This window comes from Pituophis catenifer, unplaced genomic scaffold (assembly GCF_029215685.1).
Source record: "Pituophis catenifer annectens isolate HBS135680 unplaced genomic scaffold, rPitCat1.0.hap2 SCAF_2, whole genome shotgun sequence".
Taxonomy (NCBI): Eukaryota; Metazoa; Chordata; class Lepidosauria; order Squamata; family Colubridae; genus Pituophis; species Pituophis catenifer.
In genome coordinates, this window is record NW_027256882.1 from 247356260 (window position 1) to 247377927 (window position 21668).

At 34.9% G+C, this 21668-nt stretch overlaps 1 protein-coding gene across 2 annotated transcripts in view; it reads right to left on the minus strand.

The window, feature by feature from the left end:
• The window catches only part of MAN2A1 (mannosidase alpha class 2A member 1), a 66269-nt gene that overhangs the window by 23385 nt on the left and 21216 nt on the right, over window positions 1-21668 (minus strand). For both annotated transcript variants that reach the window (XM_070938742.1, XM_070938741.1), the window contains 7 exons: window positions 15066-15210; window positions 12135-12306; window positions 11018-11145; window positions 9983-10156; window positions 7349-7535; window positions 3541-3718; window positions 1561-1763 (listed from right to left, as the gene is read on the minus strand). In XM_070938742.1, coding sequence (XP_070794843.1) covers window positions 1561-1763; window positions 3541-3718; window positions 7349-7535; window positions 9983-10156; window positions 11018-11145; window positions 12135-12306; window positions 15066-15210 — 1187 coding nt within the window. The remainder of the gene's footprint in view (window positions 1-1560; window positions 1764-3540; window positions 3719-7348; window positions 7536-9982; window positions 10157-11017; window positions 11146-12134; window positions 12307-15065; window positions 15211-21668) is intronic.

Consider the following 21668-nt stretch of genomic DNA (forward strand, 5'->3'; position numbering starts at 1 on the left):
TTAGAGGCATTATTTTGATCCTTCCACACATGGAAAGCTCGCCCTCATAAAAAAAAAAAAATAGCTTGAAAAACAAAGTTTGGGATGCATTGTATTAAGTATGAATATATCTATATTCTGGTATCTTAGGCCTTCTATAAGATTGTTTAATGGCTAAGTGAAGTCACTGGGATTCAGGCAATGTAAACATTTTACAAACAAACAATTCCTATAAACCTAAAATTGGATTTGACTTACTTCACTGGGCTTTTTGGCAAAGTATAAATTTAACCATTTGTCATCATCATGATTACCATAATCTTTTGGAGTGGATGACGCATGAATAGCATTTGAAAATCCCAAAATGATGAGACAACCATTTTCTTTGGTTGTCTCTACACTTCTATTTCCTGGGGGTCACAGCAACTGTATTACTTCTGTATGTTTACAACTTGATGAAGTAGTATTTTGTTCATGGGAAATACCTTTCTGAATGCTTTGCATGCACTTTTTGACAATCACACGTTTTGATTCTCACAGCCACAAAAAGTTCCCTTTCGCTAAGATCTGAAAATTTCTATTGAATGTTGCTAACTTAGAACCTGTCATAATCAGAAATGGAAAAAGTAAAAAAATGGATATTGTTTACATATCTTTTGGAATTATGTGTTTGAATGTCTTACACTTTGTAGGCTGATTACCTGTAATCATTATATCCCCTAAACTTATGAATGAAGTGTTTTGTTCCAATCTACAGGGCTTGTGAACTGCTTCAGGATTAACTGCAATGAGAAGTGGTATAAATGTACTTTAAATTAAATTATTATTTTAAAAACCAGAATTCATGATGTAATTAAATTAACAAAAACAGTTTTATCAAGTTGTTGAGCACATCAGAGAATGTTTAATAGATTTAACTGCAATTACCCAACAGGTGGATATGTACTTTCTCCTACAATTTTTAAACTGGGATCTGAAAAAACCATTTGACTTTATAATATTCATTGCTTGACAAGGAGAAGTATTTCATTGTCTGAATAGATTATTTCTTGAATAGAAGAGAATTTACTGAATCACTCCAAAAAACAAATAGTCAAAACAAAAAGTCAAAAGAAAATTCCAGGATTTTAATACCAACCAAAAGTTATCTATTAGAAAAAGTATGAGACATTAACAAAATGAAATAAAATTTTGGGGAAAAGAGAGAGACTATAGAAGAAATAGTTCTTGAATAGAAGCACAACATAATAAAAAAATAAAAGTTAATGAATCCATCTTATAATATTAGTAATCATACCTATTCTATAAATGCCATCTCTCTCTCTCTCTCTGATATAGATATATATCTCCATCTATTTCTCTCTCTCTTCATTATTGCAGTAGAAGATATTAATTATGCAAGAGCTTTTATCAGATTCTACAGTAGTTAACATTTAGGCCAAGATTGGTTGCAATATTCTGTTGTAGAATCTATAAGTAATAAATGCTACTGGATTGACATAGAAATATAACAACATAATTACAAAAGCATGTGTTACTTGATAGCATAAGAGCATAAATATTCAAAATTACACTATTTACCTTAAATATGATTCTAGAACTCTATCAAAGCGCTTGTAGAAAGGTCGTGATGTAAAATATCCACTCCAATAATGATGATCTCTGTCTGCATAGGTGAAGAAATCTCCATTCAAAACAGGGAACACTGAATTACCGCTCTTTCCATCCAATTTTCCAGCTTTATGCAGCGCTTCAAAATAATCTGATAACGTTCCAAACTGAGCCTAAAGAAAATTAAAATGTGGTATAAATTCTCTACCATGCATTCAATTAGAACAAATTTTGTTCTTCAAGTAAACTTTGAAAAATCTACTGTTTCACTCCTGTAGCTGTGATTTTCTCATTGTTGTTTTAGGTTGACCTACTTTAGTTTTTTTCCCCCTCATTTTTCTTTTCTCTATACAAAAATAACTTTTTCCATCTCAGTTTCGCTACTATAGCTTCTTAATTCTTCAGGTGAACAGATGAGATGGGGAAGACTGATGTATATATTTTGCATGCAAATCATGAATCATCCAAATGGGGAACACTGTAGTGGGGAACATAACACAGATGAAGCAGGAACTTCTTTCTTTTGACTTGAGAGTCAGCCTGTATCTTTTAAATTTTAAAAACTCATAGAAAATCATGTCTAGGAAAAATCATATATTTTTTCTGATAAAACCTGAACAATTTTTCTATTACCAGTCTTGTGGCTCCCCAAGCATAGTTAGCTGCTGCAGGAGTAGTTTTCATTCCCGATATAATTTTAGAAGACTTTATTGATCAAGTCTCCATTATGATGTATTGCAATTAATCTTATTCATGTACCATTCTTTTTCTGAAGATACTAGAGCAATGCTTAGCATAATAAAGCAGCACCATTTATCTAAATCATAAATTTATATACTACTAAAACTCTTGCATCCATTTGATACTTTGTAACCTTCAATTGGGCAAACGTTGCATTATAGGACAAAAAAATTGTCAAAAAAGTACTTCAAATGGTTTTTACTCAAGAGGGAATGAAATTTGGGGATTTTTTTGGCGCTGTAGCACTGCTGCTGTTCAGTGCAGCTCCCACAGTGAGCCGTGAACACATGATCCTCATTTTCAATGTTGCCTGACAGCTTCCCCAAAGTCAATAGGGAACATGGAAGGCAATGATATGATTGCTGATATGCTTATGTTCCTTGCCTTCTTCATACTAGCAAAATCTTTGCTTGTGTGAAGCTTGCAGGGAGAAAGCATTAAAAGTTAAGTAAGCCTTAAAGATTTGAATATAGTCCTGAATTACATATGAAAAATTTGGAACGTTATAATTTTGCATGCAACAAAAGCTGTATATATCTGTGTGTTTAAACAAACTGAAATTAGTTTACTATCCCATCTTACATTCCCATGTTTTGAAATTCACTTACTTTGAATATGACATGAGTTTGTCTTAAACCATCATATCCATCATATTATTTAAAATGACATCAAAACCTTGAGGAAAAATATGTACAGAATCCCTCTCTTTTGCATAGAAGGAAAAGAAAGAATGAGAGTTGCATAAACCTAAACTAAAACAGTGCAGTTCAAAAACTGTGAATAACACTATATTACACTTAAGGATAAATAATATGCTTCTTATATGTGATTAAGAAATTCTTGGAGATGCCACACAGAATTGTTATGCTCTGGGCAACAAATTCTTATAATTTCAAAGCAACCATCTATAAATAATCATTTCAATGAAATCATTGAAGTCCATAAAAGATTTTTAGTTGTTTTACATAGAACGAATATAAAATGCTTATAATTCAAAATTCTCTACATTTGAATTTAAGAAATAGCAAATCATAAAGCAGTTAATCTAATGACTTTTCATTCAAATCTAAATAATTTCAAGGTTATATAAATTCTACGTAAGTCTACCTTGTATCTTATATAGTTTCATCATGTTTTAGCTATGAAGTGATAACAGAAAATTTCTAGTAAAAAAAGGAAAATGGGTGTCTTAAAATCATTGCTTCTTACCTTGACATGGAACTCAGGATGAGAATTCATATAATCAAACAATTTCTGATAATTCTGATATTGCTGATCCCATTCCGAACTTTCACTATAGCGAAAATCATCTCCTAGTGGAGCCAATAAAATATTGGTACGGAAAAGCTTTGACTTCTTTCTATATTGATCTAAAATCATCCATGCCCTTAGAAATAAAATAATAGATTTGCAAAATTTTACTAATTGAATTGAATTACTAATGTTTTTAAAAAAGATTTATGCAACCAAATTTGATTTCTGAATTCATAGTCTGATTATCTAAAATCTACTCCTTCTAATTAAATATGCAATTCTATGAAGGTTTATCAAGATTCATATCAATTGATATAAAATGATGAGATATTTAGCTTATTTATATTTAATCAGTATGATTGAGCAAACAGATTTAGAAAATCTGTGTCAATGAAATGGGAGCATACAAAATCCATAGCATTCATTAATTTCACCATTTTTAACTCCATCCATCCATCCATCCATCCATCCATCCATCCATCCACCCACCCACCCACCCATCTAATATTACAGATTACATCTATGGCTAAATTTATGCATAGCTCATTATTCTAAAATATCCACAAATTTTCCCAAGTACTCTACAATCAACAAAAATTTATTGAATATTGATTCATTTTATTTACTAACACTTATGTATTACTTCACTCCCAAAAGAAACAAGCTCAGACTCAACCCCTCCAAGACCGAGTGGCTGTGGCTTCCAGCGTCCCGGTATAGTCAGCTGGTACCATCACTGACACCTCTCCTGCGCGAGCTGCACTGGCTCCCGGTGGTCTTCCGGGTACACTTCAAGGTTTTGGTTACCACCTTTAAAGCGCTCCATGGCTTGGGACCTGGTTACTTACGGGACCGCCTACTACCATCGACAGCCTCCCACCGACCAGTACGCTCCCACAGAGAGGGGCTCCTCCAGGTGCCGTCGGCCAAACAATGTCGGCTGTCAGCCCCTAGGGGGAGAGCCTTCTCTGTGGGGGCACCGACGATCTGGAATGAGCTCCCCCCAGAGATACGGAGGATTCCGGATCTGCGCACCTTCCGCCGCGAGTTGAAGACGCTTTTATTTCATCAAGCTAGCCTCGCCTAAATCTTCTCCCTTTTAAGTGTAAATTCTAAATTTTTAATGGATTTTAAAATATGGGTATTTTAAATTATGGGTATTAATTCAGCTAAATTTATTTAATTCATTTTATTCGATTTTAAATTTTGTATATCTATGTGTTTTATTTCATGGCTGTGCACCGCCCTGAGTCCTTCAGGAGTAGGGCGGTATAGAAATTCAATAAAATAAATAAATAAATAAAATAAACTGACAATAGGGGATGAGATCTTGCTCCCCACAGAGAGGGCCCGCAACTTGGGTGTCCTCCTGGATTCACGGCTATCTTTAGAAGATCATTTGACGGCCGTGGCCAGGGGTGCCTTTTATCAGGTTCGCCTGATCCGCCAGTTGCGTCCCTTTCTGGATCGGGATGCCTTGCGCACAGTCACTCATGCCCTAGTTACCTCCCGTATGGACTACTGTAATGCTCTCTACATGGGGCTCCCCTTGAAAAGCACCCGGAGGCTCCAACTGGTGCAGAACGTAGCCGCGCGGGTGATTATGGGCGCAGCTCGTTACGCCCAGGTAACACCTCTCCTACGCAAGCTGCACTGGCTCCCGGTGGTCTTCCGGGTGCGATTCAAGGTGTTAGTTATCACCTTTAAAGCGTTCCATGGCTTAGGACCTGGGTACTACGAGACCGTCTTTTGCCACCAACAGCCTCCCACCGACCAGTTCGTTCTCACAGGAAGGGACTACTCAGGGTACCGTCAGTCAAATTATGCCGACTGGCGACTCCCAGGGGGAGGGCCTTCTCTGTGAGGACTCCAACCCTTTGGAATGAACTGCCCCCTGACATACAAAATATCCCTGATCTCTGTGCTTTCCGCCCTGCCCTCAAAACCCTGATGTTCCAACAGGCGGGGCTAAACATATGAACATGTGAATGATTTTTAAAATGTTATCTAATTCTGGGTTTTATTTAATTGACCAAACTAAGTAATAATTTTAATTAGCAATTTTATGATGTTTGTGTGTCTATAATTTTCTTGACTGTACACCACCTTGAGTCCTACGGGAGAAAGGCGGTATAGAAATATAATTAATAATAATAATAATAATAATAATAATAATAATAATAATAATAATAATAATAATAATAATAATAATAGAATACGTTTAGAGAATCTCCTACAGATAGGTCAGGATCAGAACAGTGAAACAATAATTAAAGTATAAATACAATACAATAAAATAATAAATGCAATAACCCCAGAACTCAAGGTTCCTTGAGAAAACAAAAACATTACTACTCTGGTATGCAAACTTGAATACCTATGCAAAGAAGGCTTTTCTACATTCTCCTGTTTTATCAACCCTGTTGCAATAAACCATGAGCTTTTGTCACAGAGTTGAAAAAGAAACTGCTCTAGGAGCAGCAATTATGAAGCCCTTCAATTTCAGAAACTGCTGGAGTTGCTCAAGCATAAAACAGAATCCAGTAAAAAAAAAAGTTCAAGTGGCAAAATGTAAAGTACCTCATTTTTTAAATCATGCTAATGATATAAATCTTTAATTTAATTAACATATTAGGAAAGAGTAAGATAATATATAATAAAGTGTCTTTCTCAGAAAGTGACCTATATTTCAGTCATCCATTTTCTTATTTGCCATTTTGCCTTATTTGCATTCCTCAGACATGTTAAATCTGAAACATTCAAACTGACTCAGAATTCCAAAGATGCAATCCCTAAACATTTGGAGGGCATCAGTTTGGGTAATATTCCTTCAGAAGTTGACAAAGCAACTTCTATTGTGGATGCAAATGTCCACATAGAAGACAACAGTGATTTAATGTCTAACAAAGAATTGTCAACTCTTACTTTTGTCCATACAGTACATATAGTTAAGGCGATTATAAATAGTTCTCAGCTCATGACCATAATTGAGCCCTGAATTACAGTCATAAATCATGCTGGTCATTAACTGGGTTACCAAATGACCACAACTGATTTTAAGACCTTTGTAGGAGTCATTAAGTGAACACTATGGTCACTAAATGAACCCATTGTACCCAATAGGCAGTTTTCCCCAAAAACTGGATGGAAAGACCAATTTGCAGCAAAAATATTTTTTTTAATTGCAGTCATGTGCCCGTGGAATGCTACAAATGTATGTTGTAATGCCAGAACACAGATACTGAGAGATAGAGACTGGATCATGTTGTCATAATGATCTGTCTGGATATGGTTGCTTACAATTCCATCCGGCTATATCCAGGGCAGAACGAAGAGCAGCAAGGCTATTATTTTAGTCCTACTGACAGCTTAATTGTTCTTTACTCCAACACACTTAAGACTCCTCCTGTTTCAACTGATGGTTTTAAGAATTATATAGCTGAGACCACTGCTGTTTTTTTTTAAAAAAAAATTTCCATCTTCTGTGAATTCTTCCATCTTCCATCCTGCTAAGTTCTTTTCCCTTTTGTGTCATTCTTTAGATCATAAGCATGAGATGAGATGAGCTGCCTTCTTTCATTTAATTCGAAAGCTACTCTGATATCCGGTTTTGGCTCATGTGCCAGGTAAAATGCTTGAAATAATGTTTTAAAAAATCCAAAATTGTATTAGTGCGAAAAATATTTTTGTCTAATTATAAAATGTTCACATTTTATAGTTAGTGCATTATTGCTATTGTTGATTGATATTTTTATACACTTACCTGTGCTGAACGTTTCCAGAATGAATAGCTTCTGGAGGAACTCTCCAGGGGCAACTAACTCTTCCCCCAGGAAGTCGCTTAAAATCAAATTGGCAGCAGATTTTAGGATCTGGCCCACAAGTGTGAGGAACATCATAGCTATAGAAAGGCATCATATGGCAGAGAATATCTGTATCAGATCCCAAATCTAAAATTAAAATACCGAGATAAATATAAAAATAAATTCTTTTACATATATCACAAACCAGATCTCTTAGAATCAGTATCACCCAAGTTCAGGCCTTAGAGAGTTTTTCTTCCATCACCAATTAATTCCAAAAATACTTTTTTCCTTTCTTTCTTTCTTTCTTTCTCTTTCATTCCTTCCTTCCTTCCTTCCTTCCTTCCTTCCCTCCCTCCCTCCCTTCTTCCTTTCCTTTCCTTTCCTTTCCTTTCCTTTCCTTTCCTTTCCTTTCCTTTCCTTTCCTTTCCTTTCCTTTCCTTTCCTTTCCTTTCCTTTCCTTTCCTTTCCTATAAGCCACCTGTCATATAATAAAATATATATTATATGTCTTTCCTCTTGGTCATTCACAAAGTTGCTTGATCCATGGATGATGTTACGTCACAAAAAAACCAATCTTCTATCTCATCAGATGACAGAAATTAATATTAAATTGCATTTACATACCATACTCATTTTTCAGTTTATAATCAAGATTACAATTGACAGCCATATATAGAATTAGAACTACTTTTTGTTTAATAGGTATACTGAGAGGTAACACAAGTTTATAATCTGTGCTGTTTCAATACTAGTATATCTTGAAAGCCTACTAGTTTGTTGCTTTCACAGACTTAACAATGATTGCCATATGCCAAGAATTCACATGCAATTTCAAACCCTTTATATTTCACCTTAATAGTCAAATGATTCTTGCTAATATGGGAATGATAATCAAGTACTTCAGGAGGTCTATGTGTAGAGAAGTCTAATAAAGTTATATACTATGAATTTTAAAAGAAATCTAGTAATGCTGTATAAAGCATACTGTTAAGTATGCGTTAGTATGCTTTCTGAGACTCAGAATGTCTAAGAAAAGTCAAACTAAATAGAACATCAGCTAAAACAGGTTTAGGAAGCAAAGGTATAGTAAACCTTGGAGAAACCTACCTTAAAAACATTACTTAATTTAGATACTGACTATAAGTAGGAATGTGCTTCAGAACTGACTTCAGAAAGGCAATTTGAAAGGTTTTTCAAAATACAAAACAGAGAAAAAGAAAAACTGTAACAGTATTCCCCTGCTTCCTGTTAAGAAACGAGCTCACTTTTACTCTCTCACAAATATCACCTAGCCTGCAAGCATTCTGCTACTCTATTTTGACTATTTCCAGCTGAGCTTATTATTATTATATCCAACCTGTTTCTCTACATATCCTTCCTCCTGTTCCATTCATATATTATGTTTTGATTATAAGCTATATTATATTTTACTACTTATATTCGCTATGGGAGACATATGGCTAAAGATGAGGATTAAAAAACCCTATAAATAAATAAAAATGGGTAAATGCATCATCTATTCCTCTAGGCTTCCTTAAAATAACATATTTGTAAAGTCCTTTATCATGCTCATTAACACTGCCGGTTCTCCAAAAGTGCAGGGTGGATGAATCTGAATTTTTATCTACAGCAGAAAACAACAAAGAAGTCAACGATCTTGCTATTTCGGTAACACAGATTTGATGGTATAACCTATGTTACAACACAAAATGCTGATAAAGATGTCTATTCAGAGATTGTTTATTTGTGTCAGAAACATCACAATTAAAATAAGGCACACTATATGACATAAAATTTAAAATATAAAATACAAGATTATTCAGAGCTGACACTACATTACTCTGGGCAACAGAAACTGAAGCACAAAAAGTTCATTCCTAGCAAGAAGTTAAACATTATAGTTATATATATTGTAACTCATTTATCATCAAGATCTTCATAATACCAAAGTACATATTTGAAGGAACTAAAGCTATACTTTCAATTCCAGTATTCAGTTTTGAAATTTGCATCCATTTTGTTAGGAAATGAAGGACATAATTTTTCTAAGAGCTTAACCAAACTATTAAATTCTGGCAAAACAAACTGATGGCTTTTAGCAAATAAAAAGCAACCAGCAGTCAGAAAACTCAGCATAAATAGACAAAATTAACCCTGGAAAACTTCAGCATTTTACACCAAGCTAAAATCAAAAACACTAGGAAATTACTGGAAACTTGACATTCAGACAAATCAGTCATCAATAGATACATACAAATAAACCATATTTACACAATCCAACAGAGACAATAAAGCAACTCAGAAGGAAACAAAGACATATCCTCTTTAGCAGCCAGCACTGATTAAGCGAGGATTATCACCAGACAAACAATCAAGGAGAAGACAATACTTATTCAAAGAATGACCAAGGGGAAACCCCACCCCCACCAAACTTGGCAGGACAAGTTACTATGTAGGCAGCAAACCCTACACTTACACTGAGGATATAACTTAGTAGGATAATTATATGTCTGCAAGCAAACGAAGAAGCGCAACAAGCACCAAGGACTCCGAAGTAATTGTTGCAATGAGCTCATGAAAGTAATACTTACCCCAATTCTGTCTCCAAAAGAATTCTAGTGCCTTCTGGGTTGCAAGATGTTTTTTAACTGAGTAATGAACTCTCTGTATTAGCATATTGGAAAATCCAGCACGTTTTAGAAGATAAGCCATAGTTGGGGAATGTCCAAATGGATCAACTGCCCAGCCAGATTTTGGTTTTACTCCTAATAAAAATAATGTGTGTTAAAAGCAACATAATGCCAGACTATATAAACACATAGCATTTATTCTTACACATTAACATGGGATCCTCAATATTTGGAGACTGGTGCACAAATTGCAATGGTTGGCATATAGTCAATTCTAAAGCAAACAAAAATTTCTAAAAGATAAATTGTTGCCTCATAGAAAGCTGTTTCTTTTTCAGTGGAACAGGAAACATGATTACATGGATGAGGAAGAAACTGACTGGAGAACCCAAGTATGAAGCAAAGGTGCTATCTAACCTCTCAAATGTAAAATTACATTTTTTTTCTACAAACACAAATTAGTAAATTTTCCAAGAAATTAGACACATTAAAAAAAATGCAGGCATACAAAATGAATGCTACCTATCTTGACTTCCTATCATTTATATTTTTTAAGAATAAAAATAAGTGCAGTCTTTTACTCTGCAGCAGGGCAGCCTTTTATTTTAAAAATGCAGTAATAAAGCATTAGGAGGATGAAGCACCTTACAGAACAGCCTGTGAACATGGTGGACTCCAAATTTCAAAATCACTCTCTTCTCAACTTGGATAATCAACAACAGACAGAAAAACTAGCACTGCAAACTCAGTATATTACTATACCAATCCAGAAGCCATAGTGAACTTATTGCAATAACATTTAGGAAAAGAGTTCTCCAAGTGTTTTTACTGACATCTGTCTTTACTATAAACCCAGTTAAGCATATTATATACATTTTTGGCAATTGTGGTTTGACAATTTATAAAAGAAAATAATTGATTCATTCATCGCTTAAACCTCTGTATTCAAATGGAAGAGTTGGCAAAACTCACAAGACAAAAATTACATGGACCTACCTACAGCTTTCTCTAGCCACTGGTGTCCTTCTATCAATTGGTCAATTAAAGCAAAATAATGAGGAGAAGCTTCATCAGGCATGACCCAACCTCCTGTTACAATTTCAAATTGGCCATCTTCTATTAACCTGAAATATATGTTTACTTTTTTAAATCATCTGTAATATTGCTTGTTTATAAACAATAAAACCAGTCATCTTTAAATACTGTTAGCAAATACTTCATTTCTCAAAAAAAAAAAGAAAAAAAGAAAAAAAAAGAAAGAAAAAGAAAGAAAGAAAATCACTTGTATCATCTTTATTAGAAAAATGTGTGACCCCTAATTTTACAAGACGGTTTGAAGACTATGTGAAGTTGGGAGAAAAATTAAAACACTCTCTAAGAATAACTCTGCAGCCTTAAAATTGGGATGGGGGGGTGAATGTAGTCGCTGGTTCACCACTTCAATAGCTTAGTTTCTTTTTAAGAAACTAGGAAACATGATTGCATGGATCAGGAGATATCGATAGATACATCTGTATATGCAGGTGTAGATTGATATTTATTGATATGAGATGCGAAGACTACAACTGAAGCAATTAGATCTTGTGGTAAGACTATTATAGTTCCTTTATCTTGTCCCATTTTTTTTCTCCTCTCTATTCTTTCCATTTTATTCCACTGACTTGGAAGTAAAATGATGTGAATTACTGCCAACAGAGAAATGTGGATTTAGTTATCATACTATGTCTGTTGGGAGAAACTTGCCGGTTTTATTAAATGAATATTAATAATGAAGTTTCAGTAGACAGCCAAATTATTATTTCATTGAAACTTTGTTTTGAACTGAACCAGCATCACTATTTTTATAACAGAAATGACCTTAGCTATAACTAACATTTCTATTACAAAGTGTTCACTTATGAAGCTTGGTAATTTAATCATAACATTAAAAAGAAATGAAGCTAAATTGTGCTTTAAGAAATAAAGGCCAAGTCTAGTTATGTAGTAGAACACTGTAATTTATAAACCTATACAAAAATGGGTCACAATGACAATGAATATACTGATGCAGTTTTACTAGGGCATCAATAGGTTGAAAGAAAATATATACATGCAATATTAAAAATATCCCAACCTTTTCACAGCATCCTTCTTCTGACTATCTATTCCATCCCACCACTTTGAAAAATAAGAGATTTCAGACCACATAAATTTCCTTCCTTTATCTTCTTGAAGTTTAAGAACCATGTTGTTGAGAATGTGTTGTGTCTGATCTCTGAAGTAGTCATCAAATGTCTTCAGCCAACCTATTAAACATAATATCACATGCTGAACAAATTAAACTGAATACACTGTGATAATATCAGGGTTTCCCAAAAAGAATCATCACTGCTTTTTGTATAACAAAAATTTGACTGTGACTAAAAAAACTAGAACAAAAAGTAGACTCTGACTGGCTTGCAAACCTGAATTGAGCAATAAGAAAACACACTTTTTTTTTTTGAAGTATATCTATATTTAAAATAACTTGGAAACATTTTGAAAGCATAAACTATGGTGATAATAGTAATATCTTATAGAGGAAGTCAATTGCTCTAAAATTTTAAAGCGAAAGAAAGTATTAATTTTTATTTAATATTAAGAAAAAGTACCAAGGGGGTTCACTTCAGTTCAACTGCCTTTTGTTATAAACAACTTAAGCAATAAGTGTGCATATGTTGGATTTGTTTCAAATTTGTTCCAGCCATATCATTAAGGGGAAGTAATAAACTATTTTCTCAGCAAATGCATGCAGTTTTTTTTTTTCCTTAGAAGCTCCTGAAACATGCCATTCTAGAACATTTCAGAAAAAATAATGATTCCTAAAGTGCTCTTAACACTTTCATAGAATTCTGAGAACAAAACAGTGGCCAATAAGAGATAAAATCACCTTGTTATTGCTGCAACCACAAACAACAATGAAGGCAAAAAAACCTCCACAAAGTCAATGCAAATGGAAACAAATGTTATATAAAAAAATCAATAAAAAACTAAATGTAATTTCAGTACTGAAAAATGAAGTCAATTTAAGTCTTTGTGGTTTTATTCACTTGTATCAAAATGAAAATTATTTTCTTACGCTAGAAACTAAGTAGAGTTATGAATCTCTTCAGAACAAAATTTTTGAAAGTCACTGAGTTTTCTAAAAGAAAAGAATGGGACAGTTAAAATTAATATGTGCTTAGACATGTATGAAATTCCAAATATCAGGGATTTTAAAAGGCCACAATTTGAACATAACGAGGAATATAAAATACTAATCTAAAAGGAATGAAATGTATGAGCAAACTTAAGAACGTAATTAAAATAAATTGCTATAAAAGATGCTGGTTTCTTTTCAGAGCCTACAATGATATTTATTACTATTATATCTATCTGAATTGTACAATAATCTTCCTTCAGACAAAAAAATAGCGGCTTGATTGTTTTAAAACAGATGAATATACAAACATTTGTCTTTTTTATATAGGGACAAGAAGAAGTCAGGTAACCATTGTATTGAAGAAATAACTAAAAAATAAATGTCAAGTATTTGTCAGAATTTCTGGGAGAAGAATTAGTATAGCAAAACACAACAAAATGAAATAGATGGTATCTCTTGCCAATCCACTGCTACTCAGCTTTTATTTAATATGCCCTCTTTTGGTTAAGTTAACCACTAAAGGCAACATAAAAGGAAGTAGAAAAGCATTAGGAACTATTGTATATAGGTCCTGAAAATCGTGTCAGCTGTTAGCATTAAAGTCTTGAATTATGGATACAGTGACCATATGCCCTCTTTAGTTCAAAAAGCTGCCTTTTAGATTTATATAATTTACTTATTTTCTTGGTTTTACTCTTGAAATTTCCTTTGTAAAACAAAGTTATAAACAATTTTTTTTATCCTTATGAACCTGTCTCAGATTTGCTCCCTTTCAGGTCTTGCCCTTTATTTTTTTCCATAAAAATATGATCACTGTAATTATGCAAGACTCAGGCCACAGATTTAAACTTCCACAGATATCCCATAATTTTAAATACATTTATTAAATGCAAGGACCTAGTTGTAGAGTAATGAGCGTGCAATAACTGTTATTAATTTGATGAATGTTGGCATCTATATTTAACATTTGAATTATTCTTTCAAATAACTTAAATCTTTATACAATAAACTACTTGAAATATGGAATTAGGTTTTAGCTAATATGGCATAACTCTTAATATAATGTGCAAACAGGCTATTGTATATATATAATACATAATATAATTATGTATTATATTTAAATAAGATTGAAAGACATAGAATGTTTATGTGAATAAGGAGTATACCAACAGCCTGAATCTTCTGTAAATCAAATTTCAGGCTTAAGATATTGCCAAGTATTTTTTTTTTGTTTTGTTTTGTTTTAGAATACTAAAACTGTAAACTTTAGCAAAGATCTAACAATCTGGGAAGGTATTATGCAATTGTCAGCCAGTTCCAGAGGGCCCATTTGCCATCATTTTGGGGTTCTTGACAGGCTGAGATGATGTAGTCTGGTTTCTTTTCTTTTTCTCTTGCAATTTTCTTAATATTTACTCAAAATGAAAGAAATCCTTTTTGGCATTCACCCTTATTTGAGTCTATTGTCTGCAAACCCTGTATTTACTGGCTACTACCTGGAAGCCAGTGCCAACAGAACCATATTGTACAATCTCTTTATTCTGAACTGTAAAATCCAATCCTTTATTGATGGTAGGCTGAAAGATTAAGGTACAGAGATTAAGGGAAACAGAAATTGTTGTGAATTTTGTAATAACAGCTTAGTATGTCACTGGTCTCTCATTTTTGCTCATTTGGTTATTTCTGTACAATTTGTACTGAAATCTAGTTGGCTAGAGTGATTACCTGCTGATTCTGTAACCCATAAAGTATTTTTAATAGCAGTGGAATCAAGGAAAATACATTAATCAGAAAGCTATATGATGATAAAATATTATGTTTCATGGAGCTGAGGACACAAATATGATTGCCCCAAACATATTTTGAAGCTTTCTGAACTGTTACCTGGATCATTATGTGAGTGAGGTACAACAAAAACTTGAAGAGGTTTATCATCCCACTCATGTTCATCATAAGTGATGTCAAACCCTTGCTTCCAAACTCCACCATCTGGATTATCAAAAGGAAGAATGTCATAGACTTTCAGCATCTAAAATGCATAAAAAGAATAGACCATGATATATAAAATTAAGAGGTTGATGCACATAGTTCTACAAGTATGGTTATGGCCACTAATTTACTATTAAACAAAGTTCAAATAAATCATTGAGAGCCAGTTTGATCTGGTGATAAAAGGCATTGAACTAGAAATGAGGAGCCATGACTTCTAGCCTTGCTTAGGTGTAAAGCTGAGTAATTCTGAGTCAGTCACTCTCTCTCAGGTTTAGGAAACAAGCAAGGGCACACCAAAGATTTATCCAGGCAGTTGAGTCAGCAAAGACCCCTAAGGCACGGATGAATAAATAAACAAATAAATAAATAAATAAAGAGCCTCATTCCAAAGTTCTGCTTGAATACTACATTCAAAGAATACTTTTCATAGATTTTTATATGAATATTATTTGTCTAGATAGCATAAATTGAACATTATACATATGTGATCGGCCATAAGTCTAAAGTATGGCACTCATCACCTTTTATAAACATACACATATTTTATATCCAACATTCCTAATGTTCAACTAATTCTTCCTACAACGATTAAAACACATGCCACAAAGACACGTATTTATTTTGTACACATAAAAATATCCAAGTATCACTTAACGTAACACTAATGATCATGAATAAATAACATTCAGCCTTTACTGCAGTTTCAGGTAAACCATATGTATTAGATTAAATCTGCCAATAGCAGATGCAAAACAAATTATTAAACAAATTCAAATTTGCACTAAAAGTCAAAACAGTTTTAGTACAGTTTTAATAATATTGTAATCTGTGTCATTTTAATTTTTTAGCTATTTGCTACTTGTTTTATAACTTGCAAGCCGCCCAGAGTCACCTTGTAGGGGACATGGGTGGCATAAAAATTTAATAAATAAAAATAAATTAATAAAAATGAATTACAAGCAAAGTAAAGATAGACAATACACAGTTTCCACCAAACTGACAGACCAATACATAAGAGAAACAAAGTTCAATTAAGTTCTCTGGCACTTGCTCTGAGCAAATTGGATTCTTTCTTCATGAAAGTTACATCAGTAGAAAATATTTTTTAAGAGTAATAAATTTCTTATCAGAAAACTTTAAGAATGTAGCTAATTCTTAGAAATTCTGATAAACAAATTATTCCAAGAAAAACAATTATTTTACGTATAATGCTGCCCCAAACTGCATTCTCCTCTTTCTCAGAGACACAACACATACCCCAAATATTTGCATTTGATGGAGAAAAAAATCCAAACAAGCAAAATAATTAAAATGCCAATGGTTTTTGTATGTATTCTATATGTATTTACCTACAAAACGTTATTACCATGATTGCAGTTTCCCTGATATAAAGGAAATTTTAGGCATATTCAGACAATTTGCAGTGGAATTCTATTAGGAAGGGGTTGGGATCAATTTGTACACTACTGTGCTTCTTTCTACAATCCAATACAAGAAATAAACCAACAATTAAAATTAGGGAAAACATTATTTCTTTCAACATATGCTTCAATTTGACCTTTCAACATCAGATAAATGAACAGACAGTAAAATTGGCTACATTTTTTAAAATTGAACTATAAGGTGTATTTCTTTGTAATATTTTATTATTTAAAATTGATGGCATAAGCAAGTACTAGCTATTTTCTGAAATTTGTGTGTGCATGTATGCATGGGCATTACTTCTTGTGATTTTGGATCCACTGCTTAGGGTTTTTTTCTCCCCCACAAGATGGTATGTTTAAAGAAACTGATACTATATAAAGCTGCACAAGCAGAACAAAGCTGTAAAATCTCAAGAAAATAGAAAATACCAGCAATGTATTACTGGTTCTGATTGCAATTTTGAAAAATGTTTCTTGTTCTGGAAAGCTATTTTATTATCAGAAAGGTTCTTCCTTAACCCCTTGAACTCTATGTAACTCTATACTTTGCAGTAGCTGCTGCCATTTGAAAATGTTTCAAGACCCTTTTGAATTGCTTTTGACATGCTTCTACCAGAGTAGCAGATAAGTGAGAGATTATACTGAATGCCTCAATCCAGAGGCCTACTAGGAACCACTAACTGCAATGCTTGGTTCTTAAACTTCATTAGTGTCCATATAGCATTTGCTATTTATTTACTTATAAAATTTATATAACTGTCTAACTTGTACATTAACTTTGGACAGCTAACAATGAGAGAATATAGAAGCAACAATAAAAAATAATATACTAAAAGCTGTATGAATGTGTGTGTGTGTGTGTGTGTGTGTGTGTGTGTGTGTGTGTGTGTGTGTGTATATATATATATATATATATATATATATATATATATATATATATATATATATATATATATATATATATAGGTCTTTGGTTATTCGGGTCTTCTCCCACGTAAAATTGGAAGTGTCTTGGCGACGTTTCGACGAAGTCTCATTCGTCATCTTCAGGCTGGTGTTCTCGGCTTCGTGCTTCCAGGAGCAATGTGAGATCGCAGCTGTCTCTTCCTTTTAACTGCTAGTGGGGGTGTGAGCTGATTGGGTGGGAACTTGGCTGTGTTCTGATTGGGTAGAGGTGTGTTCTGATTGGTTAGAGGCTTGGCTGTGCTCTGATTGGATGGGGGGTTGGTTGTGCTCTGATTGGCTGGGTGTGTGTTCTGTTTGGGTGGGGGCTTGGTTGTGCTCAGCTTAGTCTGAGTTGTAGGGGGATTTGAGCTGGTGAGCTGCGTTGTTGTTGTTTGGCTTTGTGTTTGTGGCCGTGCGAGCTCTTCATGGTGGGTGTCAGTCTGCTTCATGTATGGATTGGAGGGGTTTAAAGTGGCTAATGATGCAGCTGCGGTCTGGCTTCTGGTCCTTGGTCGTGGCTCATTATCAGTGTGGGTTTGAGTCTGCTTTCTGCGTGGATGTGTGGTGGTGACATCCTGTGTGGCTCTCGTGAGTGTGGGTCTGGTGTCATTCGTCGTGTTAGGGACTAGTTTGTCAATAAGGGCGGGTTTCCAAATGGCTGGTAGGCGGGAGGTATCATCTCGTTTGTTCATGCTGTGTGGGCGTTTTTCTATCTCGATGGCTTCTCTGATTATTCTGTTGTTAAAGTGTTCAGTTTTGGCGATAGTTCTGGTCTTTTTAAAGTCAATATCATGTCCTGTGGCTTTAAGGTGTTGGACCAGGGAAGAAGTTGGTTCCTCTTTTCTGACTGAGTTCTTGTGTTCTTCTATGCGTGCACTTATTCGTCTGTTGGTTTGTCCGATGTATGTGGTGGGGCAGGCGGTGCATGGGATTTCATATACTCCTTGATTTTCTAACTCAATTTTGTCTTTGGGGTTCCTTAGGATGGTGGATATTTTTCGGTTTGTGCAGAATGCTGTCTTGATGTTATGTTTGTGGAGGATTTTGCTTATTCTGTCTGTGGTGCCTTTTATGTATGGGAGGAGGGCTTTGCCGTTTTCTTGTTCTCTGTCTTGGATTTTAGTGGGGGTTTCTTTTTGGATTAGGTTGGTGATCTTATTTCTTTGAAATCCATTGGATGTTAGTACGTTAGTGAGAGTGTGTAGTTCGGTTTTTAGGTGTTGTTCGTCAGCTAAGCGTTTTGTTCTGGAAATGAGTGTCTTGGCTACAGAGTTGATCTGGGCAGGGTGGTGGTGTGAGAGTGCGTGCAGATAGCGGTTTGTGTGTGTTTTCTTCTGGTAGATAGTGTGTCCTAGGGAGCCATTGGATTTTCTGTAGACTAAGACATCCAGGAAGGGAAGTTGGTTGTTCGCTTCTGTTTCCATGGTGAACTGTATTTTGGGGTGTAGGCTGTTGAGGTGTGTGAGGAAGTTGTCCAGTTTTTCTTTCCCATGTGGCCAGATTATGAAGGTGTCATCCACATATCTGAGCCAGAGTTTAGGTTTGTGATCAGATTTTTCTAGAGCTTGGGTTTCAAAGTATTCCATATAGAGGTTGGCAATGACAGGTGAGAGGGGTGATCCCATGGGTGCTCCTTCTGTTTGTTTGTATTTCTGTCCATTATAGATGAAGTATGTGTTGGATAGGCAGTGGTTGGTCAGATCTAAGATGTGCTTTGGGGGGTTATATTTGTTTTGGATAACTGTCAAGGCTTCTTTGATTGGTACTTGGGTGAAGAGGGATATGACATCGAAGCTCACGAGTAGGTCACTGGGCTGTAAGTTTTGTTGCTTTATGATGTCTATGAACTGGAATGAGTTTTTTACGTATGAGGTGATGGATTCTGCATAGGGCTGTAGTTGTTTGGCGAGAAATTTGGCTAGGTTTTGTAGAGGTGAGCCTATGGAGCTGACTATGGGTCTAAGTGGGGTTCCTTCTTTGTGTATCTTGGGGAGACGAATGACACCAGACCCACACTCACGAGAGCCACACAGGATGTCACCACCACACATCCACGCAGAAAGCAGACTCAAACCCACACTGATAATGAGCCACGACCAAGGACCAGAAGCCAGACCGCAGCTGCATCATTAGCCACTTTAAACCCCTCCAATCCATACATGAAGCAGACTGACACCCACCATGAAGAGCTCGCACGGCCACAAACACAAAGCCAAACAACAACAACGCAGCTCACCAGCTCAAATCCCCCTACAACTCAGACTAAGCTGAGCACAACCAAGCCCCCACCCAAACAGAACACACACCCAGCCAATCAGAGCACAACCAACCCCCCATCCAATCAGAGCACAGCCAAGCCTCTAACCAATCAGAACACACCTCTACCCAATCAGAACACAGCCAAGTTCCCACCCAATCAGCTCACACCCCCACTAGCAGTTAAAAGGAAGAGACAGCTGCGATCTCTCATTGCTCCTGGAAGCACGAAGCCGAGAACACCAGCCTGAAGATGACGAATGAGACTTCGTCGAAACGTCGCCAAGACACTTCCAATTTTACGTGGGAGAAGACCCGAATAACCAAAGACCTACATACAAACACCCGCGAAAACCTGAGAAAACATATATATATATATATATTTAAAAAGTAAAAATACATTAATCAAGGCACTATATAACAAGGTACTATATAACAAATTCAGCTATTCAAACCACACCCATAGTCCCTAACAGACCAAAGGTTGTTACAGTAAGCGTGCTGGCAATTTAATTACTTGCCAATTCTACTTTTGGGGGGAAAGATATCATCTCAAAGAATCTGTTAGAATTGTAGACTTGACAGAAAATTGGTGGAATATTGGACAATTTCTTGTAGCTACTATATAGTTAAATGTAACAGATTAGAATAGGCAACCTGATCTGTGATTCTTAACATTCTTAGTCATAAGCAAAGTCTGGAGTCTCATAGGTTTCTTATCCTGCATTAAATACTCAAAGGCATGTAAACAGCTATTACATCTCACAATAAGAGAAAGCTGGAATTCCCCCATACTCTGAATCATAACTGGCCAAGGATTTGAGGAATTTTAGTCCCAATAGTACAAGGAAGAAGCTATTCTCTTACCTTTAATAATGAAGTTGTAGCACTGTCATCTACACACATTTCAGAAGTTGATGACACCGCAATGAACTGCAATCCCAGTAAAGCACTTCAAATCATGCAAATGCATATCCAAAGAAATCATTCTAGGAAATGCCTAATTATTTTAATTTGTGTAATCATGAGTGCAAAGTGTATATATTCAGACATTAACCTGAATACAAGGCCTGGCATTTCAATAAATTTGATTTGAATGTATTTGAATGAATGCTCCTTCAAAAGCTTTGCATGATATGAAATACTAGCCATCATATAGAACACGGCTGCCTAACATGAGGCTCCTGGCTGATGTGCAATCATTAGAGTCCCTTTGGCCACAAATTTCAAAATTCTTGTGACATAGTTTCTCATACTTTTGGAACAGAAACTGTATTGTAAGCCCTCAAACAGACAGACAATTCAAGCAAATTAAAAAAAGTTGAAATCTAGGAGGAAAAAAATCAAGAAAAACGTAGTCTCTACCTTCCATGCAAATTGGCCTCTCAACAGTTAAGTTGTAAAACTCATATTTTTTTTTATTTTATTGAGCAAGCCATTGTTGGTAATTTACTGAGCTTCCCTAATGGTGGAAAAAGATAAGCAAAACACTGATCTGATTCATAACTGGATGTGCTATCTTGATCTCAGAACAACAAGGATCTAATAGTGATGAATCCCAACCAGTTATAGGAAAAATGAACAAAGCAAATTCTAGGAAAAAGAAAAGACCAGACTTTTGGGAACTTGGAAGAAAGAGAACTAAGGGAAAGATAGGATACATGGCCAGAAACAACAGCTGTCAGAGATTAGTTTTCACAATGATTTGAAATAAAAACTCAAATTACTGGCTATTAGCCTCTAGCAGTGCTTTATTTTCAAATATATTTTCTCAAAAAGGTAAGCATTTCCACAGTAAGTTAAATCAGTTCGTTTACTGACCGTTCAAAGTTACAATGGTACTGAAAAATGTGAATTACGGCCACTTTTC